This window comes from Labrus bergylta, chromosome 13 (genome assembly GCF_963930695.1).
Source record: "Labrus bergylta chromosome 13, fLabBer1.1, whole genome shotgun sequence".
NCBI classification, from domain to species: domain Eukaryota; kingdom Metazoa; phylum Chordata; class Actinopteri; order Labriformes; family Labridae; genus Labrus; species Labrus bergylta.
The window spans coordinates 21,351,429-21,373,076 of NC_089207.1; the positions used below are offsets into that span (position 1 = coordinate 21,351,429).

At 39.0% G+C, this 21,648-nt stretch overlaps 5 protein-coding genes and 1 long non-coding RNA gene across 6 annotated transcripts in view; 5 read left to right on the forward strand and 1 right to left on the reverse strand.

Annotated features, from left to right (window-relative positions):
* The first annotated feature begins 2,098 nt into the window (after positions 1–2,098).
* LOC109985188 (olfactory receptor 6N2-like) lies at positions 2,099–4,347 on the forward strand. The gene has a single exon (XM_020635476.3). The coding sequence runs from the start codon at positions 2,292–2,294 to the stop codon at positions 3,225–3,227; it is 936 nt and encodes a 311-aa protein (XP_020491132.3). The 5' UTR covers positions 2,099–2,291; the 3' UTR covers positions 3,228–4,347.
* A 198-nt stretch (positions 4,348–4,545) lies between these two features.
* Positions 4,546–7,090, forward strand: LOC109985178 (olfactory receptor 6N2-like). The gene has a single exon (XM_020635466.3). It carries the CDS (start codon positions 6,153–6,155, stop codon positions 7,086–7,088), a length of 936 nt encoding a protein of 311 aa, XP_020491122.2. The 5' UTR covers positions 4,546–6,152; the 3' UTR covers positions 7,089–7,090.
* Positions 7,091–7,982: 892 nt separating this feature from the next.
* Positions 7,983–8,678, forward strand: LOC109985179 (olfactory receptor 6N2-like). The gene has a single exon (XM_020635467.3). The coding sequence runs from the start codon at positions 7,983–7,985 to the stop codon at positions 8,556–8,558; it is 576 nt and encodes a 191-aa protein (XP_020491123.1). The 3' UTR covers positions 8,559–8,678.
* A 506-nt stretch (positions 8,679–9,184) lies between these two features.
* On the reverse strand, positions 9,185–21,094 carry LOC114920367 (uncharacterized). Its single transcript, XR_003808693.2, has 4 exons — positions 20,974–21,094; positions 11,403–11,472; positions 9,434–11,286; positions 9,185–9,334 (listed from the first exon to the last, which is right to left on the reverse strand). It is a non-coding gene; the product is annotated as an uncharacterized lncRNA (long non-coding RNA).
* On the forward strand, positions 14,809–16,592 carry LOC109985162 (olfactory receptor 10J5-like). The gene has a single exon (XM_020635444.3). The coding sequence runs from the start codon at positions 15,271–15,273 to the stop codon at positions 16,213–16,215; it is 945 nt and encodes a 314-aa protein (XP_020491100.1). The 5' UTR covers positions 14,809–15,270; the 3' UTR covers positions 16,216–16,592.
* itgav (integrin, alpha V) overlaps positions 20,662–21,648 on the forward strand; it is a 29,560-nt gene continuing 28,573 nt past the window's right edge. Inside the window, exon 1 of the mRNA XM_065962484.1 lies at positions 20,662–21,212. Coding sequence (XP_065818556.1) covers positions 21,043–21,212 — 170 coding nt within the window. The 5' untranslated portion in view covers positions 20,662–21,042. The remainder of the gene's footprint in view (positions 21,213–21,648) is intronic.

Genomic DNA, 21,648 nt, shown 5'->3' on the forward strand with positions numbered 1-21,648 from the left:
ACTGCGTAAACATCCCGAAATACTGTACCTCAGTATCACTACCTATTTTGTAGTTCTTTGTTGACAGCTCTGTAGATTGTTTCTCTTACAGCTGTGTCGCGTGTGTTGCATCAGGTCCCTTTACTGTACCGAAAATGTACCGAACCGAAGCTTCAAAACTGAGAACTGTACCGAACTGAATTTTAGTTTACCGTTACACCTCTATTTGTGGATCATTAGCATGCTAATGGATCGGATCTTGTCTTGTTCCCACATCCTTCTCACTCCGTGTCTGATCGGGTATAACACGATCTCAAATATAAAACATGCAGTAAAAAGTAACAGAACAGTCTCGATTATACAGCGGCCGTTGTCAACAGACTGTTCAATTCAATTCAATTCAATTTATTTTGTATAGCGTCAACTCATAAAAAGTGTTATCTCAAGACACTTTACAAAAGAGCAGGTAAAAGACCTTACTCATTGTTATGTTACAAAAAGCAGGTAAAAGACCTTACTTATTGCTATATTACAAAGACCTGGCCTATCCATCATGAGCATTTTAGCAAAGCAGCAAAAGTTACAGTGGTAGTGTTCTGGCAGGCCGTCAACCAACGATCTTGAGGAGCCTAAGAGAGCTCAAGAGCTCTCAGGAAAGTAGGTGGTTAGTGACTGAGATTTACAGATAGATTCATGCAGTAATATGATGTACTGTATATGCACAGAGAGAGAGAGAGAGAGAGAGAGAGAGAGAGAGAGAAAGAGAGAGAGAGGAGCTCAAGGTGCCAGTTTCCCCGGTAGTCTAAGCCTATAGCAGCATAACTACGAGCTGGTCTACACCAGCACTAACTACAAGATCTGTTGTCACTGAGACAGGACGGACATGCAGCGCTTTTCTTATCAGTGCACAAACGCTTCATGTAAGCACTCCCGAGCGCACAGCCAGCGCTTTCGTGCCCGTAAAAAACGCTAGGTGGACACAGGGCCTTGGTGAGGGCGCCAATTTTGTTTGTTTGTTTTTGTGTACATGCAGGTCCTTGTGTGTGTCTTTGTGAATGCTTGTTAGGATAAGGTGCATATTAGCATGAGGTCATCGGGATATTTAATGTTTTACATTGAAACAACAATGATTGTAATGATTTAATATGATCAATTAATGATATGAGGATTCGGTCATATTTGTGTTCCACGATGGTACAATGTTTTCTGAAAGCAAATATGTTTTATGTTTTAAAAAATCCAATCCATTTTTTCAGCATGAAAATATCAAATATTTCAATTTGTCCATTATGGTACAATGTTGCCTCGAGGCAACAAACTTAAAAATAGTAGGAAAAAAAACCCACAACATTTTTTCCCTCAATATCATAATGCGTATTATTTTGTCCTCACGATTGCGTTTCTGAGCAAGGCTAGACAGATAGTGAACAAAAACTCCAATAAAACCGTTTTCTTGAACAGAGTGGCTGTAGTGATGGTCGTTTCTGTAAAACTGAAAATACAGTACAAATATTGTGTCAATATACTGCACATGTAAAGCATACACACATGAAATGAAACTGTAAATAGTTAAATGTATGATGTACATTAATAGCTTGAGAATAAAATATGAATTAAACTACTTTTTAAATCCTTATGAATTGTAACCCTATGTATTCACATGTAACATTGCTGTATAACAGTCTTACACACATTTATTCAGCAGCTAAACAACTCAGGAAAGTGTCAGTACTCTGTAGTACACATACAACATGACACAATGCTTCAGTGTTAGCTATTTAGCAGTTAGCAAAACAGATCTCCGTGTTTACTCACAACTGGAGGCTTAATGTAATCTTCATAAACAGAAATATCTCTTCATAAAAATACATTCAAACAATATATGACATGTTACTTACGGACATATCAACTCCAAGGTATAAACGTAAGGAGGTAACTGAGCTGCATGCACACTGGAGTCTGTTCTGTGTAAATTAAACTAAACTGAGGGTGAAAATGAAACTTAAGAAAACACAAGCGATACACAAAGTGTCCACCAGGTTGGCGGTAAAATGCCAGTAAGGCTGTTTGTACAGGAATCAGAATACGTATCATAGAGGGTTAAAGTCTTCTGGTTTCCACTGAGGTCTGCTGAGAGTCAGAGAGTCTTGTACTATATAGTCTCTGACTCAGACTGTTAGTTTACTCGCATATGCAGAGGGACCTGGTCAGTATCTTTCTACTACGATTTCAATCTGACTGTTTGAATTGTTCACTGTAAAACTTTCTTCTCACTTTATTAATTTACACTTGTTATACAAATGTGTTGAACAATGGTTTCATTGACTGCATTCTTCATGAATAATGAATTCAATAGAACATATCTAACTCTGGATGGGTTTGTTCAAGTCCATAAATACAGATATCTGTATTTTGTGATCATATTGACACTGTACATTCTTATAATCATCTTTAATTTCACCATTGTGTATCTTATATGGACTCATAGAAACCTTCATGAGCCGATGTATATTTTCATTGCAGCTCTGTTACTGAACTCTGTTCTATTCAGCACTAATGTTTACCCAAAGCTTTTGGTTGACTTTTTATCTGAGAAACAAATCGTATCATATTCAGCATGTCTTTGTCAGGCAATACTTTTTTACGCTATAGGTGGTTCAGAGTTTCTACTGTTGTCAGCCATGGCCTATGATAGATATGTGTCCATATGTAAACCTCTGTTATATCCAACCATTATGACAAAAACAACTGTTATATATCTTCTTGTTCTTGCTTGGCTTCTTCCTCCTCTTGTACTTTTGGGGTCTGCCATATACTATTCTCGTAGAAAGGTCTGTGATTTTTCTTTGGCAGGACTTTTTTGTAACAATTCAATTGTAAATCTTCTTTGTGTAAAAACAAGACTTATGTTGATAGTTAGTTTTTTCAATATGTGTAATCTTTTAGTTCTACCTGTGATCTTCATACTCTTTACATATGCCAGGATATTTCTGATATCCTATCATAGCTGTAAAGAAGTCAGGAAGAAAGCTGCAGAGACCTGTTTGCCCCACTTGATGGTTTTGTTAAGCTTTACCTGTTTGTGTGTGTTTGATATCATCATAATAAGAGTTGATTCTGATTTTCCAAAAACAGCCCGATTTGTAATGACTTTACAATTGGTTTTGTATCATCCTCTCTTTAACCCAATCATGTATGGCCTAAGAATGAAGGAAATTTATAAACACCTCAAGAGGTTGTTCTGGTAAGACAAACTGTAAAACGTGTTGAATAGCACTGTATTTTGCATTTATTTGTTTATATACCGTATATATATATTTATAATGCTTATGCCTCCGGGCCACTGGTTTTCAAAGATCACTGGCCCAGCCATTGTAACCGCAGGGCGCTGGCCCAGGAACTCTACTTTTTATTCGAAAAATAACAGTCACCAATTTACTCTTGAACCATTCTGATGCAAAAGTAAATTACAACTTTTATTTCATTAATTGAGCTTTAGTTATAAAATTGTTATGTTGTTATGTTATGATCACCTTTCTCTCCTTCTTTCTTCTCTGTGAGAAACTCTTCATCCTTAGATCTTTACTTTAGGAGCTCTCTTGAGGGCTAAGATGCTTTGTGAATAACTTTTATCTTTACCAGGATCAAGTCTTTAACTTTAAGGGGAAATTTAGCTGCAGCATGTTCCAGCTCCTCCAGCTGTCTGTCACTGTGGCTGAAACTTTTCTTCGTTCTGTTTTCGTCATGCCCTGCTGTCACTCTCGACTCTTCTGGTGATTTTTTTTCCTTTGAATGCTGATTTAAGCTCTGATGGTTTTAAAACCGTTTTACCAAACATGTTTTGTAGCAGAGAAAACCTGCGCTAAAATGTGTGTGTGAGTGTAATATTCAAGAGTAGCGAGCTCGCGATGATCCTGCTCCAACAGCATTTCGGCGCAAAAGGGCAGGGGGAGATGTGTCTGTGTGGTAGCATAACCTGCAACATGATAGAATGAACACCCTCCCTCCCCATTCCCACAATAATGGACAAAGAGACGTTGACAAGACGAGAGTAGTGGGCCGTCGTTGTTCAGCGGACATCGGTTACGTCGCAGGCAACACGTCCAACTTATTAAAGCACTTGAAAAGGCACCACGCGAACGTAAGTTTCACTGCAACTCGGAAAAAAACGACAGCCTTTTGCTAATAATTCTGAACGGGCCAAAGCCATAACAAATGCCATTTCATTCTAAACTACTTTATTTCATTCATATCTTTTATTTATTGGAGACTCTTTTGGTTGAAGGATGCAGCATAAGTTTATTTTATGTTTTTTTTTGTTTTTTTATATATATACAATGTTTGATTTAAAATGTTCTTAAAAAGTAACCTGAGCAGGTGTACAACTCTGAACTGTCGATGCTGCACTTAGCCCAATGTGTAAAAAGGAAATTCTAAATGTTCCTAATAAAAAAAAAAAGGGTGTAGCATCAGGTCCCTTTACTGTACATAAATTGTACCGAACCGAAGCTTCAAAACTGAGAACCGTACCGAACTGAATTTTAGTTTCCCGTTACACCTCTAATTGTGGATCATTAGCATGCTAATGGATCAGATCTTGTCTTGTTCCCACATCCTTCTCACTCCGTGTCTGATCGGGTAAAACACGATCTCAAATATAAAACATGCAGTAAAAAGTAACAGAACAGTCTCGATTATACAGCGGCCGTTGTCAACAGACTGTTGTCACTGAGACAGGACAGACATGCAGCGCTTTTCTTATCAGCACACAAACGCTTCATGTAAGCACTCCCGAGCGCACAGCCAGCGCTTTCGTGCCCGTAAAAAACGCTAGGTGGACACAGGGCCTTGGTGAGGACACCAATTTTGTTTGTTTGTTTTTGTGTACATGCAGGTCCTTGTGTGTGTCTTTGTGAATGCTTGTTAGGATAAGGTGCATATTAGCATGAGGTCATCGGGATATTTAATGTTTTACATTGAAACAACAATGATTGTAATGATTTAATATGATCAATTAATGATATGAGGATTCGGTCATATTTGTGTTCCACGATGGTACAATGTTTTCTGAAAGCAAATATGTTTTATGTTTTAAAAAATCCAATCCATTTTTTCAGCATGAAAATATCAAATATTTCAATTTGTCCATTATGGTACAATGTTGCCTCGAGGCAACAAACTTAAAAATAGTAGGAAAAAAAACCCACAACATTTTTTCCCTCAGTATCATAATGCGTATTATTTTGTCCTCACGATTGCGTTTCTGAGCAAGGCTAGACAGATAGTGAACAAAAACTCCAATAAAACCGTTTTCTTGAACAGAGTGGCTGTAGTGATGGTCGTTTCTGTAAAACTGAAAATACAGTACAAATATTGTGTCAATATACTGCACATGTAAAGCATACACACATGAAATGAAACTGTAAATAGTTAAATGTATGATGTACATTAATAGCTTGAGAAAAAAATATGAATTAAACTACTTTTTAAATCCTTATGAATTGTAACCCTATGTATTCACATGTAACATTGCTGTATAACAGTCTTACACACATTTATTCAGCAGCTAAACAACTCAGGAAAGTGTCAGTACTCTGTAGTACACATACAACATGACACAATGCTTCAGTGTTAGCTATTTAGCAGTTAGCAAAACAGATCTCCGTGTTTACTCACAACTGGAGGCTTAATGTAATCTTCATAAACAGAAATATCTCTTCATAAAAATACATTCAAACAATATATGACATGTTACTTACGGACATATCAACTCCAAGGTATAAACGTAAGGAGGTAACTGAGCTGCATGCACACTGGAGTCTGTTCTGTGTAAATTAAACTAAACTGAGGGTGAAAATGAAACTTAAGAAAACACAAGCGATACACAAAGTGTCCACCAGGTTGGCGGTAAAATGCCAGTAAGGCTGTTTGTACAGGAATCAGAATACGTATCATAGAGGGTTAAAGTCTCCTGGTTTCCACTGAGGTCTGCTGAGAGTCAGAGAGTCTTGTACTATATAGTCTCTGACTCAGACTGTTAGTTTACTCGCATATGCAGAGGGACCTGGTCAGTATCTTTCTACTACGATTTCAATCTGACTGTTTGAATTGTTCACTGTAAAACTTTCTTCTCACTTTATTAATTTACACTTGTTATACAAATGTGTTGAACAATGGTTTCATTGACTGCATTCTTCATGAATAATGAATTCAATAGAACATATCTAACTCTGGATGGGTTTGTTCAAGTCCATAAATACAGATATCTGTATTTTGTGATCATATTGACACTGTACATTCTTATAATCATCTTTAATTTCACCATTGTGTATCTTATATGGACTCATAGAAACCTTCATGAGCCGATGTATATTTTCATTGCAGCTCTGTTACTGAACTCTGTTCTATTCAGCACTAATGTTTACCCAAAGCTTTTGGTTGACTTTTTATCTGAGAAACAAATTGTATCATATTCAGCATGTCTTTGTCAGTCAATACTTTTTTATGCTATAGGTGGTTCAGAGTTTCTACTGTTGTCAGCCATGGCCTATGATAGATATGTGTCCATATGTAAACCTCTGTTATATCCAACCATTATGACAAAAACAACTGTTATATATCTTCTTGTTCTTGCTTGGCTTCTTCCTCCTCTTGTACTTTTGGGGTCTGCCATACACTATTCTCGTAGAAAGGTCTGTGATTTTTCTTTGGCAGGACTTTTTTGTAACAATTCAATTGTAAACCTTCTTTGTGTAAAAACAAGACTTATGTTGATAATTAGTTTTTTTATTATGTGTAATCTTTTAGTTCTACCTGTGATCTTCATACTCTTTACATATACCAGGATATTTCTGATATCCTATCATAGCTGTAAAGAAGTCAGGAAGAAAGCTGCAGAGACCTGTTTGCCCCACTTGATGGTTTTGTTAAGCTTTACCTGTTTGTACGTGTTTGATATCATCATAATAAGAGTTGATTCTGATTTTCCAAAAACAGCCCGATTTGTAATGACTTTACAAGTAATTTTGTATCATCCTCTCTTTAACCCAATCATGTATGGCCTAAGAATGAAGGAAATTTATAAACACCTCAAGAGGTTGTTCTGGTAAGACAAACTGTAAAACGTGTTGAATAGCACTGTATTTTGCATTTATTTGTTTATATACCGTATATATATATTTATAATGCTTATGCCTCCGGGCCACTGGTTTTCAAAGATCACTGGCCCAGCCATTGTAACCGCAGGGCGCTGGCCCAGGAACTCTACTTTTTATTCGAAAAATAACAGTCACCAATTTACTCTTGAACCATTCTGATGCAAAAGTAAATTACAACTTTTATTTCATTAATTGAGCTTTAGTTATAAAATTGTTATGTTGTTACGTTATGATCACCTTTCTCTCCTTCTTTCTTCTCTGTGAGAAACTCTTCATCCTTAGATCTTTACTTTAGGAGCTCTCTTGAGGGCTAAGATGCTTTGTGAATAACTTTTATCTTTACCAGGATCAAGTCTTTAACTTTAAGGGGAAATTTAGCTGCAGCATGTTCCAGCTCCTCCAGCTGTCTGTCACTGTGGCTGAAACTTTTCTTCGTTCTGTTTTCGTCATGCCCTGCTCTCACTCTCAACTCTTCTGGTGATTTTTTTTCCTTTGAATGCTGATTTAAGCTCGGCTTTTGTCAGGATCTGATGGTTTTAAAACCGTTTTACCAAACATGTTTTGTAGCAGAGAAAACCTGCGCTAAAATGTGTGTGAGTGTAATATTCAAGAGTAGCGAGCTCGCGATGATCCTGCTCCAACAGCATTTCGGCGCAAAAGGGCAGGGGGAGATGTGTCTGTGTGGTAGCATATCCTGCAACATGATAGAATGAACACCCTCCCTCCCCATTCCCACAATAATGGACAAAGAGACGTTAACAAGACGAATCATAGAGGGTTAAAGTCTTCTGGTTTCCACTGAGGTCTGCTGGGGCCTCAGAAAGTCATAGAAACCTTCATGAGCCGATGTATATTTTCATTGCAGCTCTGTTACTGAACTCTGTTCTATTCAGCACTAATGTTTACCCAAAGCTTTTGGTTGACTTTTTATCTGAGAAACAAATCGTATCATATTCTGCCTGTCTTTGTCAGAATTTACTTTTTTCAGAGTTTCTACTGTTGTCAGCCATGGCCTATGATAGATATGTGTCCATATGTAAACCTCTGTTATATCCAACCATTATGACAAAAACAACTGTTATATATCTTCTTGTTCTTGCTTGGCTTCTTCCTCCTCTTGTACTTTTGGGGTCTGCCATACACTATTCTCGTAGAAAGGTCTGTGATTTTTCTTTGGCAGGACTTTTTTGTAACAATTCAATTGTAAACCTTCTTTGTGTAAAAACAAGACTTATGTTGATAGTTATTTTTTTTCTTATGTGTAATATTTTAGTTCTACCTGTGATCTTCATACTCTTTACATATGCCAGGATATTTCTGATATCCTATCATAGCTGTAAAGAAGTCAGGAAGAAAGCTGCAGAGACCTGTTTGCCCCACTTGATGGTTTTGTTAAGCTTTACGTGTTTGATATCATCATAAGAGTTGATTCTGATTTTCCAAAAACAGCCCGATTTGTAATGACTTTACAATTGGTTTTGTATCATCCTCTCTTTAACCCAATCATGTATGGCTTAAGAAATAAAGAAATGTATAAACACCTCAAGAGCTTGTTCTGTTAAGACAAACTGTAAAACGTGTTGAATGGCATTTTAATTAGCATTTATTTGTTTACATACCGTATTTATAATGCTTTTGCCTTTATACTACACAAAGTTGACAAATCTTGTCCACCAGAAGTGCTCCATTTACTTCATACCTTACAAATTGAATCTCTTCGATTTCTTGTTTTGTTCTCATGTCATTTATGGGCTTTTTATGCCTTTATAGATAGAGGATAGTTGGAAATCAGGGACAGAAAGAATCAGGAATGACATGCGAGAAAGGAGCCACAGGTTAGAGTTGAACCCGAGCCGCACACTTCGATGACTACAACCTCTGTAGATTGGGCGTGTGCCCTAATCCCCATCCACCAGCGCCCTGTTGGTGCAATTACAATCACTCGGGACTATTGTAGCTTGCAAAAGAATCACTCCTCATTAACTAGAATTGTGTTACATTTGAGTTCAAGGGTTTGGACCCCAGAATGCAGAGCACAAAAACGAAAATCAGTCTTTAAGACATTTTAATGTAGCTTATAGCAAAATAAAAGTCTTAAGGCAGTTGGTGGCAATAGAGGACGGGCTGGCGCAGGAGAACTCAAAAAACAGCAAGGCCAAACAGAAGTCCAAAACAAGGAGGTGAGGTTCACCGGCAGGCTGCACACAAAAAGAGAAAACAGGTCAGTCCATGACACAAGAACAAAACATCAGGGTCAAACTTCTTCAAGGTAAGGCTTAGTAGTGTGCCACCTTTACCAACTACAAAGGGAATAATCTGGCACAGGAGATGAGTCTCGATCTGTCTTTAAGGCCTGAGTGATGATCTGATGAGATTCAGGTGCTCCTCGTTCCAGCTCAGCCAGCCACGCCCTGCGCTGCACACACACTGCAAGAGAGAAAACAGAAAACAGAAGGAAAGAAAACAAACACAAAGTGACACCAAATGCATCAGAAACTAACACCATGACAAATTGCCTTTTTTATGTTTGACTTTAAAGGTATGCTGTTCATATAAACAAGGTCACAAAATTGAAAAGTCAGTGATATTTTAGTCGGACACATTAAGTTTCAGTTTTTTATCACTTGATGTAACTGATGTCTTTAAACTAACTTTAGAATCACATTTATTCAATGCAAACAGGTAATAATCATTTTCACAAAGCTTGGTGTGATTTCACTGATGTAATAAATAAAATGAAAAACAATTCAGAGAATTTCATTGTTTTCACTATGCCATGGAAATCTTGAACCTTAAATCCCAATTGTCTTGACACACGTCAAAATGTGTTTTCATAATATAAAGCAAGTCTAATATGTCTGTCATCTACAATGAAGTGATCATATAATTCTTTCTAATAAAACAAACATTGTGATTAAGATATTTGATTAGTTCAGTTGATCTGGTATAGGGGAAATTCATTTGTCATGGTAGCTCATGAAAAGAGAAAATAACTGATAAACTCAAAAATATCAACCAAATATCAGCTGAAATGTTTTTAGGGTGTATTTAAAGTACATGGATAAGAATGATATGCCACCAAGCAGCAACCTCCAATACTGAATTGCAAAATCCTGCAGTTCCTTAAAGTCCCTGTAAAGTAAAATCAAGATATTAATAGTTTATTATATAAATGAAATAACTCTATAAAACACATGTCCAAACATAACTATACATGACATAAATCATTTAAAGTGGAGGCCTAAAACCGGTGTACTCTTCCCCTTCATCAGGGTACTCCTGGTGGATATACGGACAACGACGCAGGAAGGTATCACTACCCGGTTGTGCTTTCCTAGGTATCCCCAGCACCAGGAAACAAAGGACCTGTAGGCCAGGTAGCGAGCGCACCTATAATGACAAACACAAAAAAGCAATGTGATTTTATATTCATCAAGCTTTATTTTGAGTTAAGTGGTCTTCTAATCTTGTTTTGTCATGTTTTCTGTCTTATAAAGTAGATTATGATCCAAGAAGATGACAGATGGATCAACCTGCAGTGTGTCTGAAATCTATTTGGCTGTATGGATTGGCCTGGACATTTGGTTTTTTTTCTTTCTCTGTTTTAACTTCCATGAATTATCCACAACCATACATTTGTAATTTTTGGATGTTCACTACCTTGTGTTTGTCCTGTCCAGAGCAGTGATACTTAACCTGAGGCTCTCGAGCCACATGTGGCTCACTTGGGACTAGTTTGAAAAAGAAAAATCAAAGAAAATAAGTAATTATTTAAAAAAGGGAAACATTGTCAGCAGAAATTATTCTTTGCAAGTCATGTCACTGTGTTTCCCACACATATTTTAGGTAAGAAATAGGTTTTTTGATTGTGGCTCTTACTGAAATATTTTTTGGTCAATGTGGCTCTTAAGTCTAACAAGGCTGAGTACCACTGATCTAGAACTTTTGTGAATGTAATACATTGTAATACATAAATATGCAGTTTTCAGACTTAAACAGCTCTCTCCTTCATCTCCAGCGGTCCATGGTCTGTCTGATAAATGTTCAGAGCATTCTGCAGGGAGTAGGGGTTCAGGCAGACAGGCTCAAGGCCTGGATTAAGAGTCATGCAGTCTGGCTCCTCTGGAGGCTCCAGACATGTATTCTGAACCTGTTGGAGTATGTGTTAGAAGTATTAATCTTGTGTATTTATACTTTGAATGATCATTTTGTATAAGGAAACTATATATATATATATATCTATATATATAAATTGTCTTTACATACGGCGTTAAGCTGCTTGCAGCACACATTTTCCACATCTGTGGGCATCATCCTGCACTCTCCACAGGTGCACCTGTTCAAATGTAGTTTAATTAACAATGATTACAATATCGTAAATATGGGTTAAACTATAGAAATGTATCTCAATAGAACAGTATATCCTGTTGCATAGCTTGTGTGTTGTAATAATGACAATCAGCAGTTCACACATCAAGCATGAGGACCTGCAGGTATGTAGATACAACTGACAATAGACTGTTTTTTTCATCATTTAATTTTAAGTGGCTAAGTGATATTGATAACGGTGGGGTTATTTTACCTTTATTGTGTAAATAAAATAACAGGTACAACACAAGGCTGTAAATGGGGCACTAGTTTTCCCTTATTATTGATCACAAAAATGTTAAACTTGACCAAATATTACTAAAACTCAAAGGCAATTACAGTGAGGATGGCTGCCTGGTTCATAAATAAATACAAGGCAAAAAGTGGTAAAGTTGCATATAGTTCTAGTGTGGTTAGCAAAACTTATTTCATTTGGCTAGCTATGCTATTGAGAAACAGGCTTCCATTACACATTGTTAGGCTAAAGTAAAATGATGGGAGAAAAAAACATTACCATTCTGTGACAGACTGAGGGGAAATAGGTTCACTCTCCAGTTCAAAATCACATTCAGTCTCTGGTGGGTCATATATTTAGGGCTGGGTAGGTCTGATAGAGGAGCTGAGGCCTCCATTGTCAGGTCATTTACATTTTTGACAGTTAAGAAGGGAAAGTGAGGGGGCGTGGCTTCGGCGCATTCTATGGACACGCCCACAGCATCCCAGAGGAGAGAGAACAGCTACATTTTTAATGATTTTGAAGCGTAATTTTATATACTTATACGTTTTTTCGTTGCTGAAATGTGGCCTGGTGGTTAATAATACATTGTTCTTTTGTATAAAAAACTAAAAAACATTTTTTTTTTGGTTTACAGGGACTTTAAGTGTCCACTAGAGGCTGGCTGCAAAAGCACAGGAAGTCACATACACACCCATTCAAAAACGTCTCCATTTAGATTTTATGAACGATACGTGTTTTCCACAGTTAACTTAAAGGGATACTTCACCCATTTGCATTAAGCTTTGTATCATTAGAAACCTGGTAGTATTTTTGAATGTTCATGCATCCCGCCCTCATTTTTCCGAGACGGGAAATCTTTGGATTTTTAAGTCTGAAAAAAATCGTCATTTTGCATAATCGGCAGCTGCTGTGATTAGCTAGGGTAAAACTACATCGCTAGTTCCTCATATTTTCGACCACTGAAGCTACAGACCTATCACAGATCAGTGGGTGGGACCTCGCTCCCAGAACCTAAACTCAACACAGCTGCAGCAGCCGAGGCATAAGAACCGCCTATCGGCGGTGGTGAGGACGAGGAGCCCGGGCTCAGGGCGAGCTGGGGCGGACTGGTGGTGTTGGTGCTCTCACTGTTTGCTTATGGACACAGACATAGAGTCTGTTTTCTGCCAAGAATTTCCAAGATGCCAATTCCTTCTGGAAGAAATCTCGGAATCAGTTGAAGGAACGGCCGTATGTGTAGTAGTAAATGTCTGCAAATAAAGCAACCTAGCTCCAGTGGGAGTGGCCTGGGGTGCTGTGCATTCTGGGAGTTGGTGTCTTTCATCCACATTTGCCAAAAAGTAACTTTCTGCCTTTTCTCGGCCAAGAAGGCACCTACTTCAAAATGTATTTCACATTTCTACTACATATATGACCCAATGTCAATACAGATTCATACTTCAACAGTTGAAGTATCCCTTTAAGCTTACTCAGGAAGAAGAATCTCTGTTGGGCCTTATTCACAAGAGGTGATGTGACACAGACTTCCAGCAACCTCAGGTTTTCCAACATTTCCACTGCTTCGCTCTATATATGGATCGACTGTGTTGTTCACATGAAGTACGTGTTTTGAGGAAGAGAACCTCTTGAAAAAAGGTCTGATCTAATGTATAAGTAAACTTTAAGTGCAGTTTTTCAAGACAACAGGTGAACTGTGGAGCTGCGCTACGTCTTTAGGTGAAATGGATTTGTTCCGCTTTTTCATAAGTTGTTTTGCAGGTTTAAAAAGAATATTCAGCTAGATCAAAACGTCTTTGATTGAAACCTGCGCAGCGATTGAAAAGCTCCGAACGGCTGTGAGTTGTAACAATCTGCAGGTAAACAAGGTATGAACCGTTTTAGGGAACGGACATAAAAACAATCACACAATCCGGCTACTGCAGCCAAACATCACATTTAACTGGGTAAACTGTACTTTAAATGTACTTAAAAAAAAAAGTTCTTATAGTTGATAATAATTCCTTGACGCTAGCATGGCAAATTAGATTATGACGCGACAGATTACATTTTGGCGGGCCGCCACAGTCTAGTTAATTAATGGGAAACACTGATATTGGTGGAGGACGTGTGTCTGCCGAGTCCGTCTTTCTGTGGTCAGTCTGCTAACAACCAGGTGTCCTAGTTTATTTGGGGTGACAAGAGCATCCTCACATTGCTGTGAGGTTGTTGTGAGTCAGAGCAGAATGATGGGCTGTTGAGATGGCGTCCTCTGTTGAGCGAGTTGGTCAGTAAGCAAACTGATGTTGGTCCAGGTCTCCAGTAGGACTACATTGCCTGCAGAGCTGACGCTGAGGGTGAACCTACTAACTTATCGGACCTGTATGGTATATGCTAAAAATACTATCATACACAAAGTAACATTTAAAACCTCACCAAGAAGCTCATTCCCAGTCCCTTTCCCACTCAATGTAGACACAGATGCCAGCAATGTTGGGGTTGGGGTCATCCTTTCCCAGCTGAGAAAAAATCTAGAACATGCTGTAGCCTACTAGAGACATACCCTGACTTGGGCAGAAAGAAACAACTACGTCCCTCGACTTGATCTGCTGGCAGTGTTCCTAGCTGAACGGCATTTCTCCCCCTTACTGTATGGCATGATCACGCTAAAATCACCTGGCTCCTGAACTTCAAAACTTCAAAAAGGCTGTTGGAGGTCATGATGCATGCTTGGGAAGGGACACGTCATGGTGCTGCACCTGGACAGACATGCACTGAAAAAAATTAGAAAAATGTATTTGATGTGTGTTTTAATTTTATGGTATTTTATGGAGTTTATGAGCTATACTACAGCCAGTCAAATGGTTTTTATTCACTTCTTGCAAGGTGCCATGTGGTTCCTCTTTTTATACAGTCTGTGGTGATAACATGGGCAAAGTTCATTTTCAGAATGACAACTGCTACTGCATTGGGTGGGAAAAAAACAATGACATTGTGTGCTGGATGTAAGAGAGGGTCCCAGAATCTTTCATCTCAGACTAAACTGCTTTAGAGTAGGTTAAAATAATGTGATGTATCACCTAAGAAATAACCACCTTCATAGTCCTGATAACCTCAATATTAACCCTAAAGTTAACTGAGTAGCTGAATATTGTGCAACACCTTACAGGCATCTGGACTCAGGTATACCTGAACAATACAACAATGATGTAATCAATTTGAGTTACGTCACCTCCCCTTTGACCTACATACTGTATTAAAACTATCTGTGCAGCACAAAAACAAGTTAAGCTGTGGCTTCAGTCTGGAGTAGATCTGGAGATGACACTGTGCATTTTTCTAAACTGTAGATTGATCTTTTAATGCAAAGACTGTTTTATATGTCTACATGACTGCTGTCTGTATATTTGCTGTCTGTGATTGTGGATGTTAGATCGGCTATAGAACTAGAGTAAACAGTAAAGAAATGTTTGGTTCTATCTGAAGTATATCTCTTCTCTGTCGTCTTTTTCACTCTCACTTCTCCTCCTCCAGCTCTGCTGTTGACCAGACATGAAGAAAAACAGCAGCCTGAATCCTTCATACTTTCAGTTCACACTATTTGCAGATTATGGACCCCTCAGATATCTGTTCTTCAGTCTGTGTTTGTTGATCTACATGACTATAATCTCTGCTAACGTTTCCATTATTCTTGCAGTCTGCTCGGAGAAGTCTCTGCATCAGCCCATGTACATATTTATCTGCTGTTTGTGTTTCAACTCTCTGTACGGCTCATTCGGCTTCTTCCCCAGGTTTCTCATGGACTTAGTGTCTGACACTCATTTCATTTCACTTCCAGCTTGTTTCACACAGGTATACATTATAAACACTTATGCAGGACACGAGTTAACTCTCCTCACTGCCATGGCCTATGATCGATTTGTTGCTATTTGTCAGCCTTTACTTTATCACAGTAAAATGACTTCAAGGATGGTGCAATATCTGGTAATATTTTCTATGATTTACCCTGCATGTGTTGTTGGCTTATGTGTCTATTTGCTCATCTTTATGCCTTTTTGTGGAAACAAGCTGCACAGGATCTTTTGCACCAACTGGCCTTTGGTTCAGCTTTCCTGTGAGGACACGACTATGAACAATATCACAGGTCAGGCTTTTACCATAACCACCATCTTCATCACTATGACCTTCATCCTGTACACCTACCTGCGCATTATGCTCGTCTGCAGGAGAAGCTCAAATGAATTCAGAGGAAAAGCCTTACAAACCTGCCTGCCTCACATCGTGACCTTTGTAAACTACTGCATCTCAGTTTACAGTGAGTTTGCACTGACTCGACTCAAGTTTGATAAGAAAGATTCGTTTTTGATTGTTGTTCTATCTCTGGAATATCTTATAATTCCCCCCCTCAACAACCCTCTGGTTTACGGTCTGAATCTGCCCCAGATCAGAGGAGTCATATTCAGAAGTTTCAAGTTTCACAAAGTGACTCTCACATGAGGAAATGTCCGACCAAACATGCAGAGAAAGTATCAGCATTACACCCTCAGGCCTCACTATGTGGACTCAGATGTATCTATCTTCTGTTTAGTCTTAAAAAACGTGGTTTTCAAACTGAACCAAGACAACGAAGACTAAAGTATTTACATCATTGATTTAATATCATTGAATAAAGGTTCCCCTCTCTCAGCTGTGTCCAGATGTTGATACCTGTCTGTATTTTCTCTGCTTAAATGTTTCACTCTTATGTCCTTTTTCAAGATCAGTATAATAAAGTTGCTTCATTTTTTCAATAAAGTGATAAGTAAGTTAAATAATTGAATAGCATATTTAAAAAAAACAGCAGCTCAAGAGGTTCAAATCGAGCATAATTAAGAATAAACTGAACAAAGAACTCGTTTGACCTTTTTTGACTCGTTAAAAAACTTCATGAAATTTTCTGCAAGAGAAAACATGACCAGGGATTTATTATAGATTCAGAGGTGGTGAAAACGTGACCACAGTTTCTGTAGTTTTCTGTTTGTCCACTAGGTTGCAGCATAGCGATTGAAATAGTGATGGTTTGTGTCCACTATGCACAGTCACTTCGTGTCTATCACTATTAAGTCCATCTGATACGTGCTCCTGCCACGCCAATGTGCTCACCAAAATAATCTTTACACGACTGAGCAACGAATCCAACCGTTCCTCACGTGTAGCTCAGTATTTTTATGGTCGACACAAGAAAAGGTGTTTTACAAAGTCAGCTACCCACATCATGGTAACTGCAAGTGCATCTAATAAAACGTGCTTTTTCCTCGTGTTTGACATTTATTCAGAGGAAGACAGCAGAAATGATGACAAAATAAAAGCTCATATTTGTCGAGAAACAAGTTTTGACTGCCATACCACAGAGGACGCACTTTGAAAAAGGGATTATCTAGCCTGCTGTTCTTAAAGCTGCACCAATTAACACCAATTAAGTGCTTGATTCACAGATTTTGCACCCACTGAAAGACAAAAAGACAGTCTAACTCACAAAGGGTTAAACGTGCCCCTAACCGTGCTGGAGGCTCGGGTTGGAGGGTCACCGGTTCAAGTCCTGGTGCAGACCAAAGTTGGTCAGGATGCAGGAGAGGTGCCAGGTCACTTCCCAAGTACGGCCGAGGTGCCCTTGAGCAAGGCATCAAACCCCCAACAGCTCTGGCGCGCTCCCTGTGCGCGCTCCCCCTGACATTTCTTTATCAACGCGTGTCCTCAGGTCCTGTTGGTGCATGTGTGTGATTCGGGCCTAAGTGTGTGAGAAGCATGTCTCTAAATAACAGAGTGTAAACCAGAAGTTCCCCTCAGGGATTAATAAAGTCAAATAAAAAGTACACTGGTGTGTTTTTAAATTAGTCATAGTGCAGTGGTTTGTGCCAAAATTGTCCCCATTTAATTCAAATGAACGTTGTTGCTCAGAACGTTTAATTCACAAACAGCGATTGTTACAAACTCACTAAAGGCTGGACCAAAGTGCAACACACAAACACAGGAACTGAGCAGAGTGGCAGGTAACCCAGAAGGACAGGTTGTGGCAGGCAGGCAAAAAGACACTGGTGGTGCACAGACAATCTGGGGATTAGTGGAGGAAAGACATTTTAAACACTGCAGGCTTGATTATGGAATAGCAAACAGCTAAGCAGAGGAGAGGCTGCACCAAGTAACAAGGAGACAGGACTCACCCAGACAAACAGAGGAACAGACAGACACAAGAGCCGAGGCCGTAACAGTGATGCTAATAAACCAATCGAGATGAAGTAAAAAATATCACCTTCTGCTGAGAGTTGGTGGTTAATGCGCCACAGTGTTTATAAAATATGTTACGACAACAATTTAGTTTGTATCATGTCAGTACAGACTCGACTGTGGTCCCCCCTCCCCATCCAGCTTATCATTTACATCAGAAGAGAACTGAGTGCCAGGAGTCTTGCCAAAGGACACATTGGACATGTTGCTGCTTGAGCTGGGGATCGAACCCTTAGAGACGACAACTCTACCAACTGAGCCACAGCCGGTGTGCTCCAAAGTTTTTTTTAAACGTCTTAGATGGAGTAATTTTGCAAAAATGCCCTCATTCACAGAGTATGAAACTCAAACTGGTCCTCACAATGATAGGCGTGCAACGTCATACACACACTGAGGTTTTTACTGTGAAAACTTGGCTTTCATGCATCTCTGCTCTACATGGTACATAATCTGCATAGCTATGCTTTGCACAATGTCCATTACAACATATCTCTCTCTCTTACACAAATATACAAGCTCTCTCTCTCTCTCTCTCTCTCTCTCTCTCTCTCTCTCTCCTGCCTCCTCCCATGTTCTTTCTCCTTGTAACACATGAACTCTTAATACACATTCAAACCTCAATCTTGGCCTAAAAACAGAACTACATGTATATCTTGAGGCCTTCCAGCATCTTCATTTTCCTGCCTCACCCTGTGTGTAACACACCACCCCTCTCTTTCATACACACACACACACACACACACACACACACACACACACACACACACACACACACACAACCTCCCCCTCCTGTGAATCTCATGGGAGTTCTGCCACACATTCTTGAGCGCACACTTCATTGTAACAGTCATTCAGAGCAGCTCATGGCCAAATAAGACGAAAACCCCTCAGCTTACTTTCTGGATCTACTTCTGAGAGGTTGCTGTACACACACACATACACGCGCGCACACACACACACACGCGCGCGCACACACACACACACACATACACGCGCGCGCGCACACACATACACGCGCACACACACACACACACATAAACACAACAACTGCTTGTTGATTCAAAGAGGACAAAATGAACAAGTATCGACTCTGGACTTTATTTTTTCTTCACCTGGTTCATCTGCCTGTCAGGCTTTGGACATGGACTCGAGTGTATAAGGACAGATCCTTCACTTTGCCTGTCTTATTGACTTGGGCCTCGGGCGAGACAGCTCTCTACAATGTTTTGAAATTGCTCTTTTAACCTCAAGTACATTTGTCATTTTCAACACACTTAAACTGTAGTTTAATTAATGCAGGACTTGTATGAACTGTAGGATCTGACTACTTCCTGCACACTAAATCTTCAGTCTGAATTGTCACTTCTGTAGGCAGTGACTTAGTTCATTTGAAATGCACATTAATCTTTAAACACGATCAAGTCTAAAATATATTATAGGCGTGTATTATTTAACCTCTGACACGATGACTTACTAACACTCCCTGCAGACAGTTACTTCACTTATATGGCAGCAATTAAACAAGTCTGAGCATCTGAGGTAGTAACACTCGTTTAAATAAACATCATCTCCTGTTGTCTATTAAATACATCACTTGACAATTCAAGAGGTTCTTAAAGGTGTAAAATCTAAACATAAACCCGAAAAAAACCCTTGTTTAATGCTCCTGTGATTGGCAACAGGCTGCCTGTCTTGTTCCCTTTAATGCAGCGAGATCAACTTCCTGTTGTGCGTCAGGAATCCGCTGCGTCAAGCTACAGGTAAACTGACTGAACTGAAATTCATTCAGCCTTCAGAATAAAACCGTATTTTCTTTTTACTGTCGGGTTAATTTTTGTTAAATTAAGTTTTCCCTCATAAAGTCAGGTAAACACGTAGTTCTCCTCACGTGTGTACGAGATATAAATGTTTAAAGGCTTCTAAACACAACATCACTTACATGTGTTTCTCCATTAAAACCAACTTTAGGTAATTTGTTTCTCATTTCAAAAAGCAATGTAAGCTACAAATCACATTTGCTCACACTCAATTTGTACGAAAAGAAATACAATATTGTATTATCGTGTAGAATAAAGTATTTAAAGTCAGTGTGCAGGTATATTTTCAGCTCTCTGTTTATGGCTATGAAGTAGTGTTGTTGATCATTAAGGGTTCAAGAGCTTTACATTACTCTGCAAATGTTCCTTTTACTGTGAACATGTGCTCAGGCCATCTTCTGTGTTTGTTTATACTGTGCACAAGTTTAGTTTTAATACTTATATTTATTATTATAGAAAAACTACCTCGTTTAAATGAACCCTACAGTTACATAACTCATCATCGTGTAAATCTCAGCATCTCTGCACTATTGTATTACATAGGCTGGTTTATATGAGCTAAGTAGTTTAATATTGACTATTTGATGCCGTATGCAGAGATTAATTGATTTTTTTTATATACATTAACATACCTGACCATTGAAGCTGATTCTGATATTAATTATTTTAAATGTATATTTTGTTGTCAAGATTCTTGATATGAAATATCTAATTATTCATAGTTTTATTTTTTCTGTCTCTCTCACTGATTTTTTTTTATTTCACTTTCCAACTGTACAGGGCTTTTATTCTTAAAGAAGCCAACCGGAAGTAGAGTAGCTGATGTTGAAACTAACTTTAGCTCGGGTTGTTGGGACCGGACTAGCCCGAGATGACACACTTGCACACACACACTAACAGACCAAACACGGCCTCTCCCCAGCTCCCTCTCATGTTTCTCTTTCTTTTATTGGCCAAAACAAGCTCACGAAGAACCGGACCGAACCCGGGCTCTGTTCATCCGCTCTAACGGGGTCTAACGGCGTCGGTACAAACCGGACTTTCGGTTAATCGAACATTTCCACCGCGACTTGTTCTCTCTTCTGAAGGAGAGCTCCCATTAAGGAGACTGAGCTTTAACATCACTTTGGAGTGACACGGCGGGTGGAAATTAAACTTCAGCACGCCAGCTAACCTCCTCCAGCTTCATCCTCGTCGCTGTCTCCATCCTCAGCTGTTTCCCCGCGGAGGGTTTCCAGCAGCCATGGCCGGACGAGGACGTGCCGCGGTCGGTCTGCTCGTCCTGCTGTGCTCGCTCTTCGGTCCCTGCGGCTCCTTCAACCTGGATGAGGACAAACCGTTCGTGTTCTCCGGACCGGAGGGGAGCTACTTCGGCTTCTCGGTGGATTTCTTCCAAGCCTCAACCGACCTGAGGTAAGACAAACATGGACCCTCAGCCTCATGTCAAACACAACATCTTCATCGTTTGTTTACATACCTCTACTATTTGTTTATCGTTTGTTTACATACCTCTACTATTTGTTTGTCGTTCGTTTACATACCTCTACTATTTGTTTGTCGTTCGTTTACATACCTCTACTATTTGTTTATCGTTTGTTTACATACCTCGACTATTTGTTTATCGTTTGTTTACATACCTCGACTATTTGTTTATCGTTTGTTTACATACCGTAACTATTTGTGTATCGTTTGTTTACATACCTCTACTATTTGTTTATCGTTTGTTTACATACCGTAACTATTTGTTTATCGTTTGTTTACATATCGTAACTATTTGTTTATCGTTTGTTTACATACCTCGATTATTTGTTTATCGTTTGTTTACATACCGTAACTATTTGTTTATCGT